This window comes from Leucopleurus acutus, assembly GCF_964270905.1.
Source record: "Leucopleurus acutus genome assembly, chromosome: 17".
Taxonomy (NCBI): Eukaryota; Metazoa; Chordata; class Mammalia; order Artiodactyla; family Delphinidae; genus Leucopleurus; species Leucopleurus acutus.
In genome coordinates, this window is record NC_139159.1 from 16174156 (window position 1) to 16196315 (window position 22160).

At 36.8% G+C, this 22160-nt stretch overlaps 1 protein-coding gene across 3 annotated transcripts in view; it reads right to left on the reverse strand.

Moving 5' to 3' along the window:
* EYA1 (EYA transcriptional coactivator and phosphatase 1) overlaps positions 1-20997 on the reverse strand; it is a gene marked incomplete at both ends in the record, with an annotated part of 313784 nt that extends 292787 nt beyond the window's left edge. For all 3 annotated transcript variants that reach the window (XM_082859020.1, XM_082859019.1, XM_082859015.1), the window contains one exon: positions 20965-20997. In XM_082859020.1, the coding sequence (XP_082715146.1) occupies positions 20965-20997 (33 nt within the window). The remainder of the gene's footprint in view (positions 1-20964) is intronic.
* Between the last annotated feature and the right edge of the window lie 1163 nt (positions 20998-22160).

The window sequence follows — 22160 nt, forward strand, 5'->3', positions numbered from 1 at the left end:
ATTCTTCAGTTCACTAAACATCTTTTGAGTACCTACTATATTCTAGCATTACTACCAGATGTATGCAATAAGAAGTCAAAATCAGACATGGTCCCAGCTGAGTAAGGAAACCAGCTATTTCACAGCTATGAGAAAAGACCGTGATTGCAATGTGCAGAGAGCACAAAATCAGGGAACATAGCACCCCATGAACTCTTCTTGAAAAATCACTCTACTAAAAATTTCAAAACAAACAAAAAAGAATGACAAATACTAGATTCACTGAAATAGCAGACAGTATTCAGTACTTAAGATTAAACAACTATTAGGATTTTCATAACAGAATGTTAGAAACCTTGACAATGTCAAAAGAATAGCTAACAAAAACTGTCAGATGAGAAAGAGGAAGTGGGCTAATTTTTGTCCTCTTCTCTTAGCATGAAGGTAGTTTCTAAAATAAATAATTTATTGTATGAATTATAAAATGTTGACCTTATGTGGAGGAATAATAGCATTGAAGAAAGGTTTGTTTTATGCACATACACATCAAGAAAAGTCTGGAATGATACATATCTGATACTATCAATGGTTATTTTTCAATAGGAGGTGATCGAGGTGATTCGTTTTATTTTTAGTTTTTTTTTGTATGAGGACATTTCATTTTCATTGTACTTGCCACTGATCCTCCTTTCTGGCAGCAAGGTAAAAAAGAACAATGAGGTACATATTTTTGGTGTCTAGTAAAAGAAAGCAGAACAAAATTGTCTTGGAAGAAAGAGAGAGACCAACAAATGTTAGTTGAGTAGCTACCATATGCCAACCACTCTATCATGTATTTCTTGCAACTCCATGACATTTTACTAGATCATTTTTCAGACAAGGAAGGCCAGGTAAATAATGTGATGTGGATCACAAAGCCAGTCAGTGACAATGGCCCAGTGAGAACCCAAGTCACATGACCTGAAAGCCATGCTCTCCCTCGCCAATCCTCTCCTTCCCAATTTCTCAATCCTAAATCTCAGAGAAGTTAATCTCATTTATCCTTTTAAAATAAAGTGTTCAGTTGCTGGCTCTGTAAAAGTATGCAGTTAACCACAAGCTCACAATCAAGTTGAATCTGAACGTCAAAAGAATAAGTTAATTAATTATGTGATAGCACATTTTGACTGCTGATACAGTTTATACGAGGACACTACCATGAAAGAAAAGCGCCAAGTCTAGAATTATTAGAATAAATGATGGGAAACAGAAAGTTATGTAAAGCATTTCTTAACCCAAGCCTTTTTTTTACATTAATTTGCATTCTACTAACTTTGACGATGCTTATGCGGTGGTAGCAAACGTTGTAAAGAAAACAATTAAAAGCAAACAAAACTTTTCAACAGTAGCCTACTGAGCATTATAGTCTCTATTAAAACTATAATTGTGTACTCTAAATACTCCCAACAGGACAGTTTGCAATTCAAACTTCCTTTTGAAATTAATTTATTTTCTCATACTTGGCAACTAATGATGAATATAATAAACTAAGTATATCTCTATTTGACATATTACATACAGTATAAAACCTACACAAATACATTCTTTTCAAAAGGCTGAGATTAATAAATTAAGTATGTTCCTACTTTAAATAAACAGGGACCAAGATGTAAAACATAATCTCAATTAACTGTAATAATTAGTCACTCTTTATAGATCAAGCTGGCCATTAGCTAGTTACACACAGATGAGTATAATGAGTATAAATAACCAATAGTCACAAAGTCAGTTTTTTTTTTTTGGTGCCTCTCCCAACACTTACAGTTTGTCTTTTCTCATGTCTTCCCTTATCCATTCATTCATTCAAGCAAAGTTGACCGAGTAGCCACTAAGTGCTAGGCAACGTGATAGGCTAGTGATTAAGAGACAGGACAGGTGCTCCTCTGAGAATTCACAGTTCATTGGAAGAGAGATGTGTAAATAGCTAGTTGTAAATCAACTTACTAAGAGCCACAGTAGAGCTCTTAAAGGATCACAGAAGAGAGAATCCAACTAGTTGAAGTTACCAAAGCAGACTTCACATAGGCGTTGGCCTTTGACTTCGAAATAGGAGGAGGAGGCTTCTGCCAGGCAGAGAAGTGGGCACAGAATGCATGAAGCAAGGGAAAAAAGTATAGCTTTTAGAACCACGACGGTTAGTACAGGTTGATCCTCAGCCAGTAACACATAAATCATTATTTGCTACTATGCAAATATAAAAATCCTATGGCCAAATATATAGCTTTTTAAAGTGCTTCTCCCATGTCCTACGATGTCATGCTCTCTGGAGAGGAGGGACCTATAGAGACAGAGCAACACTGCAGGGAGTTTAGGATCAGAAGAGGAAGGATGGGCTTTCCATGGACTTCCCCTGCATGGGAAAGTCCTTTCTCCTCTGAAAATCCTCCTGCAGTCCATCTCCCTCTACTTAAGTCTCTAACTCTCCCAACTCAGCCAAACTGCTCGAAAGGGTAGTTGAATCTCAATATCTCAGTTCCCACTTACTTATCAACGCAAGTAATCTGGATTCCACCCATCACTATCCCATCAAACTGCTAGGACTAGTGGCTTACTGTCCATTGTATACCTTTCAGTACTTACGCATCTTAATCCCTCAGAGGAACCTGGCACCACTGACCGTTCCTCTCCTGCAAGTTGTATCTCTGTCTCTGGTTCATGTACCTCTCCAACCGTACCTCAGACTTCATACCTGGATCTTTGTCCTCTCCCTGGCTCTAATATCCCCTTAAATCTTCTCTTGTTTGGTCCTTCTCTTCCTCAACACACTTTTCCTCCGTTACCTCACATAATGGCTTCAGAATCATCCACTTGCTGATGGCCCCAAGCCTATACTTTTAGGCCAATCCACTCTAGAAACCCACATCCAAATTTTCAACTGTCTACACAAATCACCTGCAGATCTGCAAAACCTCTCAAACTGCCCAAAATTGAACTCATTATCCTCTGTCACCCACCTTAGTAGGTAAACCTACTAAGATGAACTCTTCTCCTGCATGGAAATCTCTTAAGTATTTAGAAAAAAGAGCACTCAATCCTCACTAAGTCTTTTATTACCAAGTAACTGTAGTGTTAATTATCCAGAAGTCAAAGTTACAGTAATTTCAAACAGAAAGAAATGATAAACCTGTGAATAGTACTGAGAAAAATAAAGTTATCATGGAGTCAATTAGCATAGCCTCAAAGAAAGAATCAGCTACCTTTTACTTAGGGTTCCTCATTATTATATGTCAACATAAGGTAATATTTATGTAATGATACACATTCACATTACAGTGATTTTAGGTAAAGAAATAGTATTACCTTTTAAAGATAAAATATGGCTAAGCCCCATTGAGAGATGTTGTTCAGAACACAGAGAGAAATACCAAATAGTCATCTCCAAAATGAAAATATTTATATGCATTTATTAACCATGAGTATGAAGGATTTTCAAATTTCAATTACTTAAATTCCTGATCAACATATACAATCGCTGATTCCTAATGGAAAATATGCCAGATAATGAATATAAAGCTAACTATTATTGAAACTAACCATTTCCAAATGTCTTTTAATTCCTCATCAGTAAAAAAAAAAAAAAAAAAAGAGCAACACATATCTATACATTATATTCAAACAGTGCTTTACTAATATATTATATATAAAACCCACACAAAATAAATATATGTTTTTTAAAAGGATGAAATTAAAAATTAGACGTTCTATTTTCTTCCCATGACTCAAGGGCTAGTAGACATTCTTCTATGTAGTCCACTGGTATAAGCAACTATTACCCCCTAATTTTCCTCCTACATTTTCCTCTGCACACGTTTCTCCAATCTCTGCCATGTACTTACATAGAGTCTTGGTTCTTATTACCAAAGATAGCTTAATTTCCCTTCTACCTAAATTCATCAACATTGCTGGCCCCAGTCAATCATTACTTAAACTTCTCAATTACCTTCTTCTCCAAAGGCTATTTCTCACAACTTATTAAAGAGCTGACATTTTTTTTTTTTTACTCAGAATTTCAGTAGCCAAAAGAAAAACTTGAAGATGATATAAAGGTGAATGGCAATACTATTTTCTCTCTGTAACACCCAAGAATAATGTGAATGTCACCTCCCATTAGAACACTCTGCTTTCAGAGAATTTTCTTATATTTATCATGTACTTTGGCTTTGCAAGGGCGGCCAATCAAATGGAAAACTGGTACAAAACGATGCAACTTAGAGAAAAAAGGTCTGACAACTTCAGTAATGCAAATGTAGAGCTCCAATCACCCCAATTCAAAACTAGCAAACAAGCCCGAGAACAAATCAAAATCAATAAAAGTACTATTTATTTTTCATTTAAATTGATTTAAGACATACTTCACCAGTTTAAGAATGACCGAGTGCCAGCAACAGGATTGGCGTCTTTGTGGCCACATCAGTACGTAAATTACTCTGTAATTCTCCCAAGCTGTAAAATAAAGCCTAAATCCATAAAGTCGGTTGGCATCTACTCATATCCAGAACTCTTAAATGACAAATATTACCTAATCCTTTTTTCCTAAATAATGCTATACATTAAGTACATTACTGCATTATCGGGGACATGGAATGTATTGTGTAAAAAGAAGCATTTCCTATTTCTACCTTAATGTGCAGTTATTTGGCTACCAATCCCTACTTTTAATTCATCTTATGTCACCAAAATGAGAAAAGGTATTTTTTCTTCTGCAACAATAAATATTTATGTATAGTATAACCAAGGAATCTCTTCAAAATTACTTTGATCTACCCCTCTGACCTGGTCATCAAAAAACGTTTGTTACACCTGGATACTCCTATGCTTCAGCTCATGTTACAGTTTGCTTTAAAGGATTAATGGCCTTAAAATCCACTAATGTTTTGAAAATTTGACAAATATGAAATATCTACTCAGTGTTTCTAGTAAACCCATTTAGCTGAGTAGACTATTTTAAATTATAACCTCCTGTTTGTTTAATAAAATTAAGATTGTAATATAGAAATATTTTAGATGGCAATAAATCAAAGCAGTTAACTTTCTCTTTTTTTTTAATACTAAGAAAATAATGCAGGCATAGGTGATGAAAATGCAGCTATTTGACTAAAATATATCCCCTGTAAGGTTTTTTTAAGGGTATAATAATTTTGATTTTTGCCAGCAATCTAAGCTTAGTAAATAAGCTTCTGCTATATATACCTTGGAACTTTATTCTCAGTCTGGTTGCCTTCCTGATTACTAAGTCTTTCTAAATTAGAGCAAGCAATTTCTCTTTGTTTTACCTAATATTTGAAAATGGCAAAAAAATCCCCTGGGTCACTGAAAATTATCCTTTCATTCCAGCCGCCTGTTTCAAGTCAGTCAAAACATTCCAGACTTCAAAAGGAGGCTCTGCCTTCTTAGGCCATTTTGGTGTCCCTCTATGGTTGGCCTAGGAGGGATCGGTTATTTGGATAAATTAATTTCTGGAGCCTGCTGGCCTTCTAGAAGACCTCAATGTCTGACTGCAAATTAGTTCTAGTGAACATGAAGAAATCCCTGGACAGGCTAGAAGAAATAAATGGTGATAAAATCTAATACTACAATGTTTGTAATGTGATTTTATTCTGCTATGTAGCTTGTAAGCACAGTTAATGTTGAATTAAATATTTTAAATTTTTCAAAAAGGGCTGTAAAAGCAGAAAATCAGATCAGGATCCAAGTCACAGCAAAAAAAAAAAAAAAAAAAAAAAAAAAAAGGCTAAAAGCCAACTTTAAAATAAAACTTCCAGCAGGAATCTTTTATGAGAACAAACAAAAATGTCCCAGTTTTCCACAAAATCCACTATATTTTTACATTACAGATACAAAACCCCTAGTCGGCCACCCCTCCTCTGAGACAGGAAGTCATGCAGTTGAATGGTGCTTTAGCGGGCCGTGAATAAACTGTGAAGCAGCCCCTGAGTACCGACTTGTACAAGTGCCTTAGGAGAGCTTATCCTGAAGGAAGAGAAGTCCCTGAGCCAAAACTAACAAACAGGGCCCCTCAAGCGGAACAATGGCCCAGAAAACTCAGCAAAAAAGAAAATAAACCTCGTTGGCAGTTTGTTTTTGACTGTTAAGAGCTTAGCTACAACTATCAAGATTTTTAAGAAGGTAAGAAATTTCACACATAAGGCCTTCTCACAGCTGCTTGAGAGTTTATAGTGCAAATGTATCATCTTGTCTTGCCATGTCTAATCCACTTTAGGAGATACTTGTATCTTTTCTTTCCAAAGTAAACAGAACCACACCTCAGAGAAAGAGATGAAGAAAAGCTTCCTTTCCTCACTTCCACACCCTCAGGCCAGAGTTCAGCTTGAGTAAACTGAATCTAGTTCCTAGTCAATTTGTGCTAATTCTATCAAAGAGGTAATGAAGATTAGAAATAAAGACTGAAGCTGGGAACATTTTTTTTTTTTTTTAGATCCCAAAGTATATACATATAAGATAAATGAACCCCAAGTACGGTATTTTCAAGAATTTTTAAGAAATTCACTAAAAAACGCACATCAGGGGGCTTCCCTGTTGGCGCAGTGGTTGAGAGTCTGCCTGCCGATGCAGGGGACACGGGTTCGTGTCCTGGTCCGGGAAGATCCCACATGCCGCGGAGCGGCTGGACCCGTGAGCCATGGCCGCTGAGCCTGCGCGTCCGGAGCCTGTGCTCCGCAACGGGAGAGGCCACAACAGTGAGAGGCCCGCTTACGGGAAAAAAAACAAAACAACAACAACAAAAAAACCCGCACATCATTCTAAAATGTACATAAGGAATTACAGTTAGCTGTATGTGTAGTTAGTTACAAATATATCCTGGTTCCCAAAGTTCCATTAATCTCAACATGTAACTACATTTGCAAAAGTTTAAAAAAAATATTTATCATGAGACTGGACATAATAGATTAATTATTCCCCCAACCTTATATTTGGGTCCCCTCTTTAAAAAAAATAAATTTATTTTAACTCAAATTAAGCCAGCATTACTTGGAGTTGAAGCAAAGAAAAAAATGTGTATATAGTATAATTAATAATAGATGGAAACAGTCTCAACAATGAGAAAAAAACTATAAAAATGGCTGAATATGATGCCTTCAGTCATATATCCCAAATCTGTGCTCAATATCACACACATTTCAGTAAAATGGAATTAAGGCTAATAAGATGATCATATTTGTGAATTTTATTCTAATTTAACTGAAAATACTCATAGACTAATTTTTTTTTAGATTTGGAACTACATATGGAAAGCGATTCATGTATATATAAAGAAACAAGAAAAGTTCAAAGACTGTTCAAAGCAAAACGAAGATTCGTCAGTACATTCCCTGCAGAAATTTATAAAAGTAGAATGCGTGAAAAAGCAGGCATTTATTAACTGGAGAAATCATTGTAGAATTCCTTTACTTCTGTAAAACTTTAGATGGGGGGAAATACGGTCTCAACATAGTTTTTTAAACCATCAAAATCTAAGCTTTGTGTTTTCTAAACATTTCACAATAAAGCCCTGTTACACTTTTCTTTCAAGGCTGCACATATTTTCAAAGGTTTTTATTACTTATTCAACAAGTTATTAGTTAGATTTTGCTTTTTAAGGTCAGATTTGTAACTATTGATCTGAACTTCTGTTAAAAAAGAAAGGAAAAAGAAAAGGGAAAAGAAAAGAATAGGAACAAGTTTATTACTCTGAGTTAAATTATAACCATCTAAAGCTTATACTACTTAATCATGGGTCAATACGTAATTTTGTTAGATATTATAAAAAAATAAAGGAATAATTCCTATATTTGGAACTCACAGAGGGCTTGAAAAATGGCAAGAAAGAGCAGAAGTATTTCTAATCTGTATGTGCTTTGTGTGAACCTTTCTGGAAAAATATAGCACATTTTCTTCAAAATTATATGTTAACCCCAAAGGAACACAGAGAGCATTATGCATTTTGCCTACTTGAATATGGAAAAACAACCTTGATCCTTATAGCCCTACTTCCTCTCTTTCTTTAAGCACTAGGTAATAAATCATGGATTCACTGAATCTCAGTGGTGAAAGGGATTTTAGAGGTAATCCAGTTCTACCTTGTTCCCATGCACGAGTCTTCAACAGATTATCACCAAGTAGTAATGAGCTAAGGCTATATGTGTGACATGCTTAGAATAGCAGTGCTACATAGTAAGTGCTTAATAAACGTTATTTATTCTTTTTAGTAATAGGCACTGCATATTTCCAAGGACCTAAAGCAGATGCCTCCCAAGAAAATCAGCCCATTTCATCTTTTCCTGTAACTTGTAGTGTTTAAGGACTATCATTGGTTCAATGACTCAAAAATTACAATGTATGGAGAATTTAGCTACCAATGCAAACAACTTTTTTGGCAACAACTTAAAAGGACTCAGAACAAAATCTCAATTTAATATGTAATATTTTATAATATAAATGCAGAATACATTTACAATTTTAAAACTTTTCACTGAACTATAGGATTATAAACTTTATTTTTTCCAAATGCCCTTCATATTATACTATCTTTTCTCATTTTTCAAGGTAGGTGAGAACATTGTAAGATTTTCAAGCCTGGTCTTCCAAAATAATACCAAAATCTATTCAACTCTTATTGGCAGTATAGGTAAAAGCCACTATTTTCAGTTAAAATTGCAGCGGATCACCTTTGTCCCAACAAGTTAAGACAGACTTCAAAGGACTCTAATGCTCCAGGTAATGAAGAAGTTCACCATAGACTCATGGCCACGTATGAATTAGCCCAGTACTCTCCCTGCTGCCATTGCAGATGGTTCTGTGAATTACAGTCCCCATTCAATATCACAAACAGATCACACGTTCATTTGAAAATTTTTGGCAGCTCTATTGTTTTAAGATGGTAGCCTGACTCACAGTTTGAATTTAAAATATATAAATAAAGGGTGCGTCAATTTTGATTAAAATCAGTCACTGTATTTAAAAAACTACCCTAGGGCAAACAGAAAGATAACCTTTTTTTTTTTTTTTTTTTTGCGGTAGGCGGGCCTCTCACTGTTGTGGCCTCTCCCATTGCGGAGCACAGGCTCCAGACGCGCAGGCTCAGTGGCCATGGCTCACGGGCCCAGCCGCTCCGCGGCATGTGGGATCTTCCCGGACCAGGGCACAAACCCGTGTCCCCTGCGTCGGCAGGCGGACTCTCAACCACTGCGCCACCAGGGAAGCCCTAAAAGATAACCATTTTTAAAAAGACAAAATGAAATGCTAATTGATTAAATTAAAATATAGATCTGATTTTTAGTCCATAGTAAATGATGAGTCTATTTTTTCCCAAAATAATTTGGCATCTTAGCAAACAACTAATTCCAGTGTCTAATGTGAACTTTAATAAAAGTCAACTCCATGGATGAAACTATTTTAAGTTGCCTGGGTTCCATTTTGCCACCAACAGTTTCCTACTTTGAGAATACAAGTGGTTAAAGGCAGGCATAACTAACTAATTATGAACATTTTTCAGGGCATATAATTTCACACACCTGAAAACAAAATATTTTTGAAGTTTTTAAAGTTAACCCTCCCAGCCTACCAGATGAGGTCAGGTAAACGTATGTTTTTTAAATGTTTCAGAGAATCTTCGATGGACAAGTCCACTAAAAATCACTAACGTAAACACCAAGGTTAAAAAAAGTAAAATGTGTATTTGATCATTATTTCCTATGCCAAGAAAATCTATTTCTTTTATTTAAATAGAAATTAGAAATGCAATTTTAAATAACATATCACTTTAATCATAAACAATCTAGCATTTATCTTTTCTTTCCTTGTAAAACATGACTGATATTAAGGTTAATATGTGGTTACCCAAAGCATAAAATTTTATTCTTGAAAAACATTCGAGATGGCTATCCTTTGAATGAAATACAACAGCCTCATTAAAGAAATAAATAAGCATATACTATATACCTTGCCAAATGATGTTTGATATAATAAAACATTTGAGAATTTCTAGACATCAAAATTAATTTCAATACATTTTAGGATTCCTAAAAGGAATTTTAGTTTATACAGTATTTAAGTAAAAACAAGAACTAGTGAATGAACAGCCATCCATCTCAATATCTGCACAGCCCATTAGGAATTATCTCTTGGGTCCCCTTATATTATACCACACCATATTTCAAAATGAAAAAAATAACGAAATAAAATCAGTAATTAAAAAAAAAACTTCTCATTTTATAAAAAGAAGGGAGAATTTTTGAAAAGGACACAGGATTATTTTTTTTAAACACTACCTGGAAGAAGACAGATGTATTTATTGTTTTCTGATAAACACATAACATGTGTACATATATTGCTTAATAAAGGCACACCTGTTCTCCTTTTGGTCCTCACAACAATTCTGAGATACACAGGACTGAAATATCCCATTTTAGAGATGAAGACCCTGGCTAGAAATGATCAGAGAGATTTGCACACACTCCAGCTAGAACTTCAGCCCCAGCCTCCAGCTGCCTGCCAAGTCCATGCTCCCTCCTGTACCTCACAGGTATCCACTGACTTGAACTGATAAGAACATAAGCTCAGTTATTGCCTTATTGATGTGAGATGGGAGTATACGTTCATAGCCTTGCAAGAATCAAAATTTTTAAAAACAAGACACTGTTAATCTGATTTATGTTAAGTTTGAATTTGGGAGAACTCGCAAAGAAATTTCAAGAATTCCTTTGAAATATAAACATTAATTGAACTAGTTTAACCAAAAACAGCACTTTGGAAAGATTTCTTCAATGAATAAGATTTTTTTTTTTTTTTTTGCGGTATGTGGGCCTCTCACTGTTGTGGCCTCTCCCGTTGTGGCGCACAGGCTCCGGACGCGCAGCCTCAACGGCCATGGCTCACGGGCCCAGCCGCTCCGCGGTATGTGGGATCTTTCCGGACCGGGGCACGAACCCGTGTCCCCTGCATTGGCAGGCGGACTCTCAACCACTGCGCCACCAGGGAAGCCCATGAATAAGATTTATTTGCAAAAAGCACATGAAATTTTTGGTATGTGATTGTCAGGTTATTTTGCCCACCTACTTTCCTATATTCACATACAGTTAAAATGAATCTATACTGTTATTTTCTTTTATAATCCTATTTTCATAAAAGAACATATGTAAGAATTGACTTCATTCTCTGCTTAAATTATTAGAAATTTTCCATTAATGGAGGTCCAACTAATGAGGTTTCACAGCAGTGATGTTTGCTTTCAGTGGACCTCTACTTTCATGAAACCTAATAGAGCAGGAAAAGCTCTGAGCCTGATTCTGGTATGTTTCCAAAGATGCTTGGCTCCCTGAAGCCACGTGTAGCAAAGTGGCCAAACTAGCATATGTGAATATTTCTCTCCTTTTACATAGCAATTATATTCATTCATTCATTCATTCAACCAAAGATTTTTTGCATCTACAATGTGCAAAGTAGAGAGGGCTGAATGTCAGAGGGAGGGTGATTATTCCTCTCTCATATTCTCTGCCCTCAGAAAACTCACAGTCTAGAAGGCAAGCAGATTTGTAGATAAGTGTGGGCAATTTAAGATAGAATAAAATATATGCTAATTAGCAGTTCAAAGCATTTATTGTGTGAAGAAGAAAAACTTCTGTTTGGGGGAACAGAAAAGATAAATAAATCGACATCTGGATGTCCCCAGGTTGCAAATGAAATGCAATAGGAAAAATTAGAGTTTTATTAATTATATTTATATGATATTTATATAAATACTGAGTAGAGATAATTTTAATGCAAAAATAGGTTGATGAGATCACTGTATTAGTTATCTACAGCTGTGTAACAAAATTACCCCAAAACTTAGCATCTCAAAATAACATGTATTTATTATCTCACACAATTTCTGAGAGTCAGAAATCTGGAAGCAGTTTATCTAAGTGTTACTGGATATCAGGGCTCTCATGAGGATGTACCTTAGCTGTCTGCTGGGGCTGCTTCATCTGAAGGCTGGACTGAGGCTGGAGGATTCACCTCCAAGAAGACTCCCTCACATGGAAAGAGGAAGGAGAAGGCTTCAGAGCCTGGCACACAGGCCTCTCCACAGGCTGCTTGAATGTCCTCACAACAGGGTAGCTGGCTTCCCCCCAGAGTGAGTGATCCAAGAGAGAGCAAGGAGGAAGCCACAGCGGCTTTCATGACCTAGTACCTACAGTGGCACACCACTTCTGCTCTCGTTTCTACTTATCAGAAGTGAGTGACTAAGTCCAGACCATACCCAAGGGGAGGGATTCATCTCAAGGAGTTCATCATCAAGAGACTCCATGTCTTAAAGGGAGGAGTACTGTAAACATATTTTTCGATCACTACAAACACATTCAGGAAGGTGATACAAAATGTAGGAGTGCTTCTTTATGTATTCCAAGCACCTATTAAAATTAATCATAGAAACATAGTTGATATTACATATAAACAAAATTATATATGTACAGAAGAAATGTGGACATCAAAGAACCCTTATCACAACATCAGTGCCAATATAAAAATATCCTATGGGCTCTACAAATAAAAATATTCATTGACTGAGGGATGAAGGAGATTGCAAAAGGAATGATCAGGAGACCTTAGAAATGTGAAGATGCGTCATATGAGGGTTCAAATGCAATCCTGGAACTGTGGTATTGGATCATCAAACTGAGCACTTGTTGGGTTTGCAAAGTTACTCTGTGTCCTGATGGGTCCTCCTGCCCATCCCTTGGCAACAAATACATATTTATTTTGTGATGCATAAACTTTATTAACTTTGATTATCCAGTACCATAGGAAAATGAATGGATTCACACTTTGTTAGAACCAGAAAAGAACTTCTCCTCAGTTCTTCATTTTATAAATGAAGAAAATGAGGCTCAAAGGGCAGAAATAAGTCAAATCCAGGATGATGGAGCAAGCCTGATAGAAATAAAATGAGAAACCTTGACGGAGGTGGGAGTGCAATGGTAGACTGACCTGCAAGTGCTAATGGGACCAAAGGCGGGGATCCTCCATTTATCTGCAGGCATTAATATCGCCCTGGGGCTCTGTTCTGTATTGTCAATACTTTCACACCACAACACATGCCATAGAGATCTTCTAGCCTGTAAAGCCCAAAATATCTATCTGATCCTTTAAAGAAAAAGTCTATTGTATTCTCACTACAGTGAAATGGCTTTCTCAGAGAAAGACAAATATTATATGATATCACTTATATGTGGAATCTAAAATATAGTACAAATGAACTCATTTACGAAACAGAAACAGACTCACAGACTTAGAAAACAAACTTATGGTCACCAAAGAGGAGGCAGGGAGGGATAAATTGGGAGTAGGGAATTAACAGATGCACACTACTATATATAAAGCAAACAACAAGGATTTACTGTATAACACAGGGAACTATATTCAATATCCTGTTATAAACTATAATGGAATAGACTTGAAAGAAAAAATAGATATATACATAAAATGTATAACTGAATCACTTTTGCTGTACACCTGAAACTAACACAATATTGTAAATCAACTAGGCTTCAATTTCTTAAAAAAGAAATCGATTTCTTATTCTAGCTCACACTTTTGGTAACTTTTCAACATCACAGCTCTAGACCAGAAAGTGGTTTTATTTTTCTTTTAAGTATTTAAGCTGCCCTTCTACTTCCAAAACAAAACAAAACAAAACAAAACAAAAACAGAGATCCCAAAGTCTGTGCCTTTGCCTCAGAAAGAGAGATGCAAATGTCATCACTGCTAGCTGCTCTGCTCATACATCCGGTTCCAAGCACCATGGTCACTGAGCTCTCAGCCCCCTGCATGTTTAAGAGTGTAGGTCAGAGGAAGGTCAGAGGCAGTGAGTCTAAACGGTTAGAGCCCTTTTCTCCTTTTTTTCCAGCATCAGCCACAAGCAATTTTCATCCTTGTCACACTCTATTTGTTTGATGCATAGGGACCGAGTGAGCTATCCCAGGACACAAGATGCCGGTCACCTCAGATAAACAAACGTTTACAGAGTGCACATAAAGGGCTTGACATTGTGTTTGGCTTAGAAATATAAACAAGTCACCGTCCTGGCTCTGGAGCAATTTTCCTGTCTAGGTTTTATTCTTCACCTAAAATACCCAACTGGTAATACAGCCTGGTACCCAATTTGAACTTTAACAGCCAGTCTCTTCTAAACTCTCAGATCGCATTCCAACCTGGGCTCTTTTAATGGGCCCAAACCAGCCTTGCCCATGCAAAGGGAAGTACTGTCTTATTCCTTCCAGCATGGTCTGACATCCCAAGACATCATCTCACCTTAACCGTGTGAATGTGGGTCCATTACAATTTAGTTAAGAAATAGTATCTCATCCCCCTAGTCAAATCCATTTTAATTAAATAACAATGAGCATTTTTAAAGCACTTACTATTTGTGTGCCTGGCATGGTGGAGATAAGATTAGTAACGTCAACAAATGCTAAGACAGCATTTCCTGTATGTCAGGCACCATTCTAAGTACTCTCACACATATAACCTCATTCAGTCGTCTCAGCCACCCTGTGACCTAAGTCATTACCATCATCCCCGTCTACAGACAAGGAAAATGGCCCCAGGGAGGCACACAGACATGCTGACATCACACAGCCAGTGAGTATCATAGCTCAAATCTGAACCCAGGGAGTCAGGCTCCAAAAACTGTGTTCTTATTCACTAGCTGTCGTTCATATGCTATTTCTAATCCTATAAGAAGGTACTCTTATCCCTTCTTTACAAATGAGGAGGAACTGAGGCTGAGAGAGGTTTAAAAACTTGACCGAGTGCAGGGCGAAGACTGAAGCAGATATGTCTGACACAAAGTGTCCTGCCCTTTCCAAAAAGATGCCCCACAGGGCTTGATACTCGTGGCCGTATATATTGCTTTATAGTTTACAAAGTGCTTTGGCATGGGATATCTTATGTCTTCGTCACAGAGACCCAGCAATATAGATCTAATTATCTGTAATTATAAAAACAAAATTGAGGCTTAGAAGTTAAAATAACTTTCCCAAGGTGACTCAGTCAGTAAGCTGTGGCTCAAAACTCGGTATTCTGATTCCAAGTCAAGGTTTTCTTCACTATGCCCAACTGCCTTCCATTTTCAAGTTAGCATCTATTTGCTGTGCACCCATCATAGCCAGTTTAGCCCCAGTTCTAGGCTTCACTGCCTGGGGCTGAAAATGCAAAGCACCGCTTCTGTCAGATCAAGTGAGAGAAGAGAAACTAACTTATTAGGGATCCAACTTATAAGTGACAGTTGTAACAAAGAATTTACATCATCAGGAAAGAATTTTATATATATATATATATATATATATATATATTCACCAGTAGATATTTCCATCAAAATGATTAGCATGTAGGTGATGGTACATCAAAGGCTAAATCTGTAAGATGATGTGATAGGACTAAAACTGTGGTTTCATACCAGTGCCTCCCTGAGTACAAACTGGGGGTTTCTTGAAGGTTCATGGTGGGCACCTATTGGGTGGTCTGCTCAGTTCCTTCTCTGGGCATCAGCTGCAGAATCATGACTCATGCAGCACCAAGCAGTCTTTCTTTCTGCATGGTGGATGGTTCAGTAACATGTAAACCATGGTCAGCAGGCAGCCAACGCTACACAAGGGGAGTACAAAAGCCAGTCTACAAAGAAAAAGAGGACTGAAAAACATATGCAGAGAAAAATTGCTTGAATTTCCTTTCTTAAGACTTTCCTTTTGTTTAAGTCTTTCTTAAGACTTTTCTTTTGTTTGCTTAAACCAGCTCATGGGAATTCCACTACTTGCAACCAAATAAACTAGAGTTATTCAAAGTGCTAAGGTGGAGGGAAGTGGGACGGGTAGGCAAACAGATAAGGTCTGAAGCCTCACATTCTTCTTGGGCTTTGTTATGGGTTGAATTGTATCCCCCCACCCCACCCCCGCGGAAAAAGACAGGTTGAAGCCCTAATCCTTGGTATCTGTGAATGTGACCTTATTTGGAAAAAGGGTCTCTGCAGATGCTATCAAGTTAAGATGAGGTCATTAGGTTGGTCCTTAAACCAATATAACTAATGTCCTTACAAGAAGAGGAGGAGAGACAGAGGTAAGGGGGAGAATGCCACGTGACAACATGGCAGAGATCAAAGCGCAGGAGCTGCAAGCCAAGGAATGCCAAGGATTGGTATAGAGGTCTGGAAGTTACGAAGCAGCAAGGAAGAATTCCTCAGCAGCTTTCAGAGGAAGCCCTGCCAACACCTTGATTTTGGACTTCTAGCCTCCGGAACTGTGAGACAATAAATGTCTGTTGTGTTAAGCCACCCAGTTTATTGTACTTTGTTACAGCAGCCTGATGGAACTAATACAGGCTTCCAACAAGAAGCTCATGATTTTAAAAAGGAAACTGAAAACTACTGAATTCTATATTTTTTAATTTATCTAAAAATTTCACTTACATAAAATATCTCACTCATGATAAAGGTGAATAAATGTAATCTTGACCTGATTTATAATTTCCCAGTTAATTTGACTTATACAGATGTAATGTACATATATATATATATATATACTACTTTTAGAAATCTCTGCTTAATAGTGTTCTTCTCTCTGTTCATAAAATATATATTTAACTTTACCATTTTGGTTAAAAGTCACTGTGCCTTTCTAGAATGTCCAAACATAGAAATAAGGTACATACATATTTTAGTTCATGGTTTTCTTGCAAAACACAGCATCTCAGCAAAAACTGCTGTTAGCATTTCAAACTTACCATAATCTAAAGAAGATGCAGTTATGAGAATACAATGGAGCCCAAAGATATAATTATTCCAAAAAGCTCCAAAATATCACCATCTGAAATTTTTGTAATAAAAGTAAATTAACAATCTACCATTTATAATAAAAAGCTCCTTTAGATTCTCAGGAGACCTGATTCCCTCGACAGCTAACAACATAAACAAACATATGTAGTGTTGGTGTTTATAATACTTGGCACTGGTATAATGGTTGCATTCAAAATTTTTTATTGTGGACTTGAAGGTGGCCAGATAACTTTTTATCCATGACCACACTTTTTTAGCGATATTTACAATAAAAGTGCATGAGAGGTGTATTGTACTTTTCAGTTATCAAAGAACTTTTAAATACATGACCCCACTTGACCTACAAAATTATAATTTTAAATAACAGAAGGTAAATATTATCATCTCTGTTTTCTAGTTGAAGAGACTGATACTTGGAAATCTACCCCAGATCATACAATTAGTAAAAATTAAAACCCAGTCTTCGTATTCCATATCTAAAACGTAGTTTTCATGATATCAGGATTCCATCTAAATCAGACACAAGGTTTAGGTAACTGCAGAGCTCACAGCTTCTAAGGAAAAGATAGTGATTTATTTTTTAATTCACTTTTTTAAAAAGAGTTCGTAAATGCTTTTCTTATCTTGACATAATTTCCCTGTAGAAATCCTCATAAACTAAAGAAACTGAAAGATGCAGCTATAGCCTGGCCCTTCGATGTCTGTGTTTCAGAGGTGTCTACCTCGGAGAGGCCAACCATGGACCTACGGAGAGAGAATGGGGCCGTGCTTATCTAAATGGGACTCCTCAAGAGGGGATACTGGAGTGGCTAGAATTATCACCCAAATGATGTAAAGCCCCACAAATGTCCTCCTCTCCTTTTGGTCCTCATGAGGCAAGTTGAAGAGTAGACAAAACCTACAAAATCTCATGAGCTACTTCTTTCTAGATGCGGAAAACACACAAGCAGAAAATTCCAGAATAAGAAAGGTGGAATTTCTGATTTAAATGTTTTGCCCAGGACTGTATCTCTTTAGGATCAAAATGAGAAGCTACTTCACCTCTGCCCCTGGTCTCTGGTCACATGAAAGATGTATTTCCAAAGTGCCACTATGGTCAGGAGGCTACATCCTAGGAATATTGGGGGTACAGTATACTCTTGTGTTTATTCTGAATATGTTGACATTTTTAAGCAAAACTTTGAAAGATGAATGTGGCAAGTAAGGGACAGTGAGAGTCACATTGGGAAGTACAAGAATTTCTGGTACCAAGTCTCCTTTTAATCCTTTAGTTTCCTTCAACAACAACAAAATAAACAGACAACCCAATTGAAAAATGGGCAGAAGACCTAAATAGACATTTCTTCAAAGACGACATACAGATGGACAACAGGCACATGAAAAGATGCTCAACATTGCTAATTATTAGAAAAATGTAAATCAAGACTACAATGCAGTACCACCTCACACTGGTCAGAATGGCCATCATTAAAAAATCTACAAACAATAAATGCTGGAGAGTGTGTGGAGAAAAGAGAACCCTCCTACATTGCTGGTGGGAATATAAGTTGGTACAGCCACTATGGAAAACAGTATAGAGGTTCCTCAGAAAACTAAAAATAGAGCTACCATATGATCCAGCACTCCCACTTCTGGGCAGATATCTGGAAAAGACAAAAACTCTAATTCGAAAAGATACATGCACCCCAAAGTTCATAGCAGCACTATTTACAGTAGCCAAGACACAGAAACAACCTAAATGTCCATTGACAGATGAATGGATAAAGGAGATGGGGTACGTATATACAGCGAAATACTACTCAGCCATAAAAAAAGAACGAAATAATGCCACTTGCAGCAATGTGGATGGACCCAGAGATTATCACACTAAGTGAAGTAAGTCAGAAAGAGAAAGACAAATACCATATGATATCACTTATATGTGGAATTTAAAATATGACACAAATGAACCTATCTACGAAACAGAAACAGATTTACAGACATAGAGAACAGACTTGTGGATGCCAACGGGGAGTGGAGGTGGGGGAGGGATGGATTGGGAGTTTGGGGCTAACTACTACATATAGAATGGATAAACAACAAGGTCCTACTGTATAGCACAGGGAACTATATTCAATATCCTGGGATAAACCATAATGGAAAAGAATATAAAAAAGAGTGCATATATGCGTATAACTGAGTCACTTTGCTGTACAGCAGAAATTAACAGAACATTGTAAATCAACTATACTTCAATAAAAAAATAAATTTTAAAAATCCTTCAGTTTCTTGAGTTACCTTACTGCTTTCAGCTAAGTTCTAGGCCCTCTTCCCATCTTAAGCCTGTTTCTGCACCTTCCTAAGAAAAGGCGAAACCTGAGAGCCAAAGAAAGTGAGCCTGGAGGAGCCCACCTGGGGCCCAACACATAGCGACCTCTGAAAAGACTGCTTGCCCTTCGTGGTTGAGTAGGCAGGGGCCAAAATGCCCGGAAACGGCTTCTCCAATGCCACACACTGTTTGCCCTTGAGAAACATCACTCCCTAGCTTTCTACTTCTGAGGCAGCCAAGTATCTTTCAAGAATAAAACTGCTTCACTCTTCACGTTTCAAAACACCTCCAAATGATATGGAATGAGATGGCCCAATAAACACCATTTTGTTAGGACAGGTACAAAAATTTTAATCATTCTATTCTTTACCTGTTTTTTTTATTTGTCTCAAATCTTAGTTAATTTCTTAAGTTTTAAATGAGAACTGGCAGAATGTCAAAACCTCAAAAGAAATATTATCTGCAGCATTTATTGGCAGAGATTGTTAAATCTGTTAGGGATTCGCCAACACTGCAACTTGCATGAACGTTGGGAGCAAAGTTACACACAAGGGGCAGAAAACAGTAAGTTATTCGTGCATTTATTTTTCACTTATTTTATAGGCACTCCGAAACTATTCTTCATATAATAAGAACATCGAATATCACAGGTCCATAACATAAGTTTAAAAGGCCAAACAAACAACTTAAACGTGTTAAGGGTGCTTTTCCTGTTTAGGGTGAAAGCTACACCATACAGAATGATCTCGAAATGCTTTATGTGAATTACCTCACAAGATGATTTAGGAGAGCCATGAAATACACTCTGTAATTGCATACAGTATGACTGCAGAAGCACCTTGATAGCACATGACCCTTTGTTATTAAAATCCTAATCCATTAGCAGTTACTGCTTATTACATAACCACCAGAAGGTCTTGTAAAACACACATTTACAGGAACCACAACGTCATTACTAAAGATCACACTTCCGCTTTGTAATAATTCTATGGTGAACAAAGCTGAGCTACAAAACCACAGGTCTAAAAGCATCTTAACTGATGAGAGACCTTTAAAGGCAAAGTCACATAGTGCCACCCCAAATATTGCTATGGAAATTTTCCAAGGAAACAACTCTAACTTACTGAAATAGGCTTTTTAAAAATTAAAATCCGTTGACTTTTTTAAGTTCGAAACAAAGGCTATTTATAAGATGAACTCTTATTGGGAATATTTGTTTATGAGCCAAAGGAAACTTTTCTTCTTCCCGATACGAACTTGAGGAACATTTCTGAACCCTTTCTCTGTGCTCACAAGATAAACAAACAAAATAAAACCTCAGGTTCTCCTTAATTTAAAGGCCACTCAAGAGTTTATCAAACTGTGAAACTACCACACCACCCACACATTTTATTTTATTTTGCTTTTTTATCACACATTTTAAAGATACACGCACGCACACACACGTATACATCAAAACAAATACATACAAAACAATCCAAACTTAGACATTAATTTCAAGTTTCACGAGACAAACCTATGTCTTCCCTGAGGCAAAGGAAAATGTAAGTCTAAAAATTTTGTTAAGCGTATTGGTATAATTAAGTAATACTAAAGGTTGGCTTTTTCCTCTAGACCTCTACTTTTGATAACCGATACCTTTAAAAAAAGATATAAATTAGGTTAGGCTGATGAAATAATGTACCACTTAATTCATAACTTTAAAAATCATTAAAAATTGGTACAGAGCTTTTGAGGAATTTCCAGACACTCAAGTTACAACAAAAATAGTAATTACGATTTTAAGAGTAATAACTCTTGCCTTAGGACTGACATTCTGTTTACTTACAGACTGTCCATTTATCCCCTGGGGGTCTTCCATTGAAGATTTCTTCTTCCGAATTATATATGGGCTATTAGCTACACACTTCTTCAAAGGGTTCCAACACCCCAGCACCTGTGATGAACAGAGCATCAAGCCGCCGTATTAATTGTGTGGCATGAAATTAAGAGCTGATCTCTACGTCTGTAGCTTTCTATTTACTAGCATGTATACACAAGTCAAGAATGCTTACCTTCACTGATTGAATCTTTAAAATAAATATTATGGGCTCACTGTTTATCCCAATTTACATGAGCCAAATGTGGCCAAATTATAGCTCAGTGTGTCTGCTGTCAGCAGCTGCGGCCCAAGGAAAAAAAAGACTGAAGAGGGCAGATAGAGAGCTTTCTACACGCATTATTTTTGAGCCAACAGTCCAAGAGCCCCCTTCTTTTTTTTTCTTTTTGAATTCGGTTTCTCCATGCTATCTATCAACGTCAGCTGTATCACAATGCCAAGAGGAAATACTAACAAAGAAATATGATTGTAGTCTGAGCAAGGATAAAAGAGAAAAATCTAGAGCTGAGTGTTTTACCCTCAGGGCAAGGATATTATTAGACCATTTCTTAGCAAGTTTACTTTAGGTCACAGTTTCACAGTTGATCAATTCTGAACCTTCAGAGACTCAACACCTTCGAGAAGAGTGGGGTTTGGGCATGCTTCAAGACATGGACGATAAATGTAGTATTTTGAAATATAGTCTATGTTTAGCTATCTGCAAATAATAACAATATAGCCATCTAGCTACCCATTCTCATTTCCTAACTCTCAGAATTAATTTTCATACTGATGCTCAAATGAGGAACCAAAAGGAACTCCCAGTTTTTCTTGCTCGGTCTTAGCAACTAAGAAATTAATCTACACACCTCACATCAACTTCAACACAGATAAATAGACATGTAAATTTAACCCCCAAAAAATAGACACGATCTTAATATCACCCAAGGTAAAATTACAGAACAGAGAACATGTAGTAGTGTAAACTTTAGTATCACTTCTCGTACAGGTACTTAAACTTCTGCATGTCAGCATGGTAGGAAAAACACCGCCGTTGGAAGTCAAAAGGTCTGAATTCAGGTTCTGACTCCGTCACTAACTAGTTGAATGACCTCGGGCAAATAATTTTGGCTCCCTGAGCCTAAGTTTTATTATCTGTGAAATGG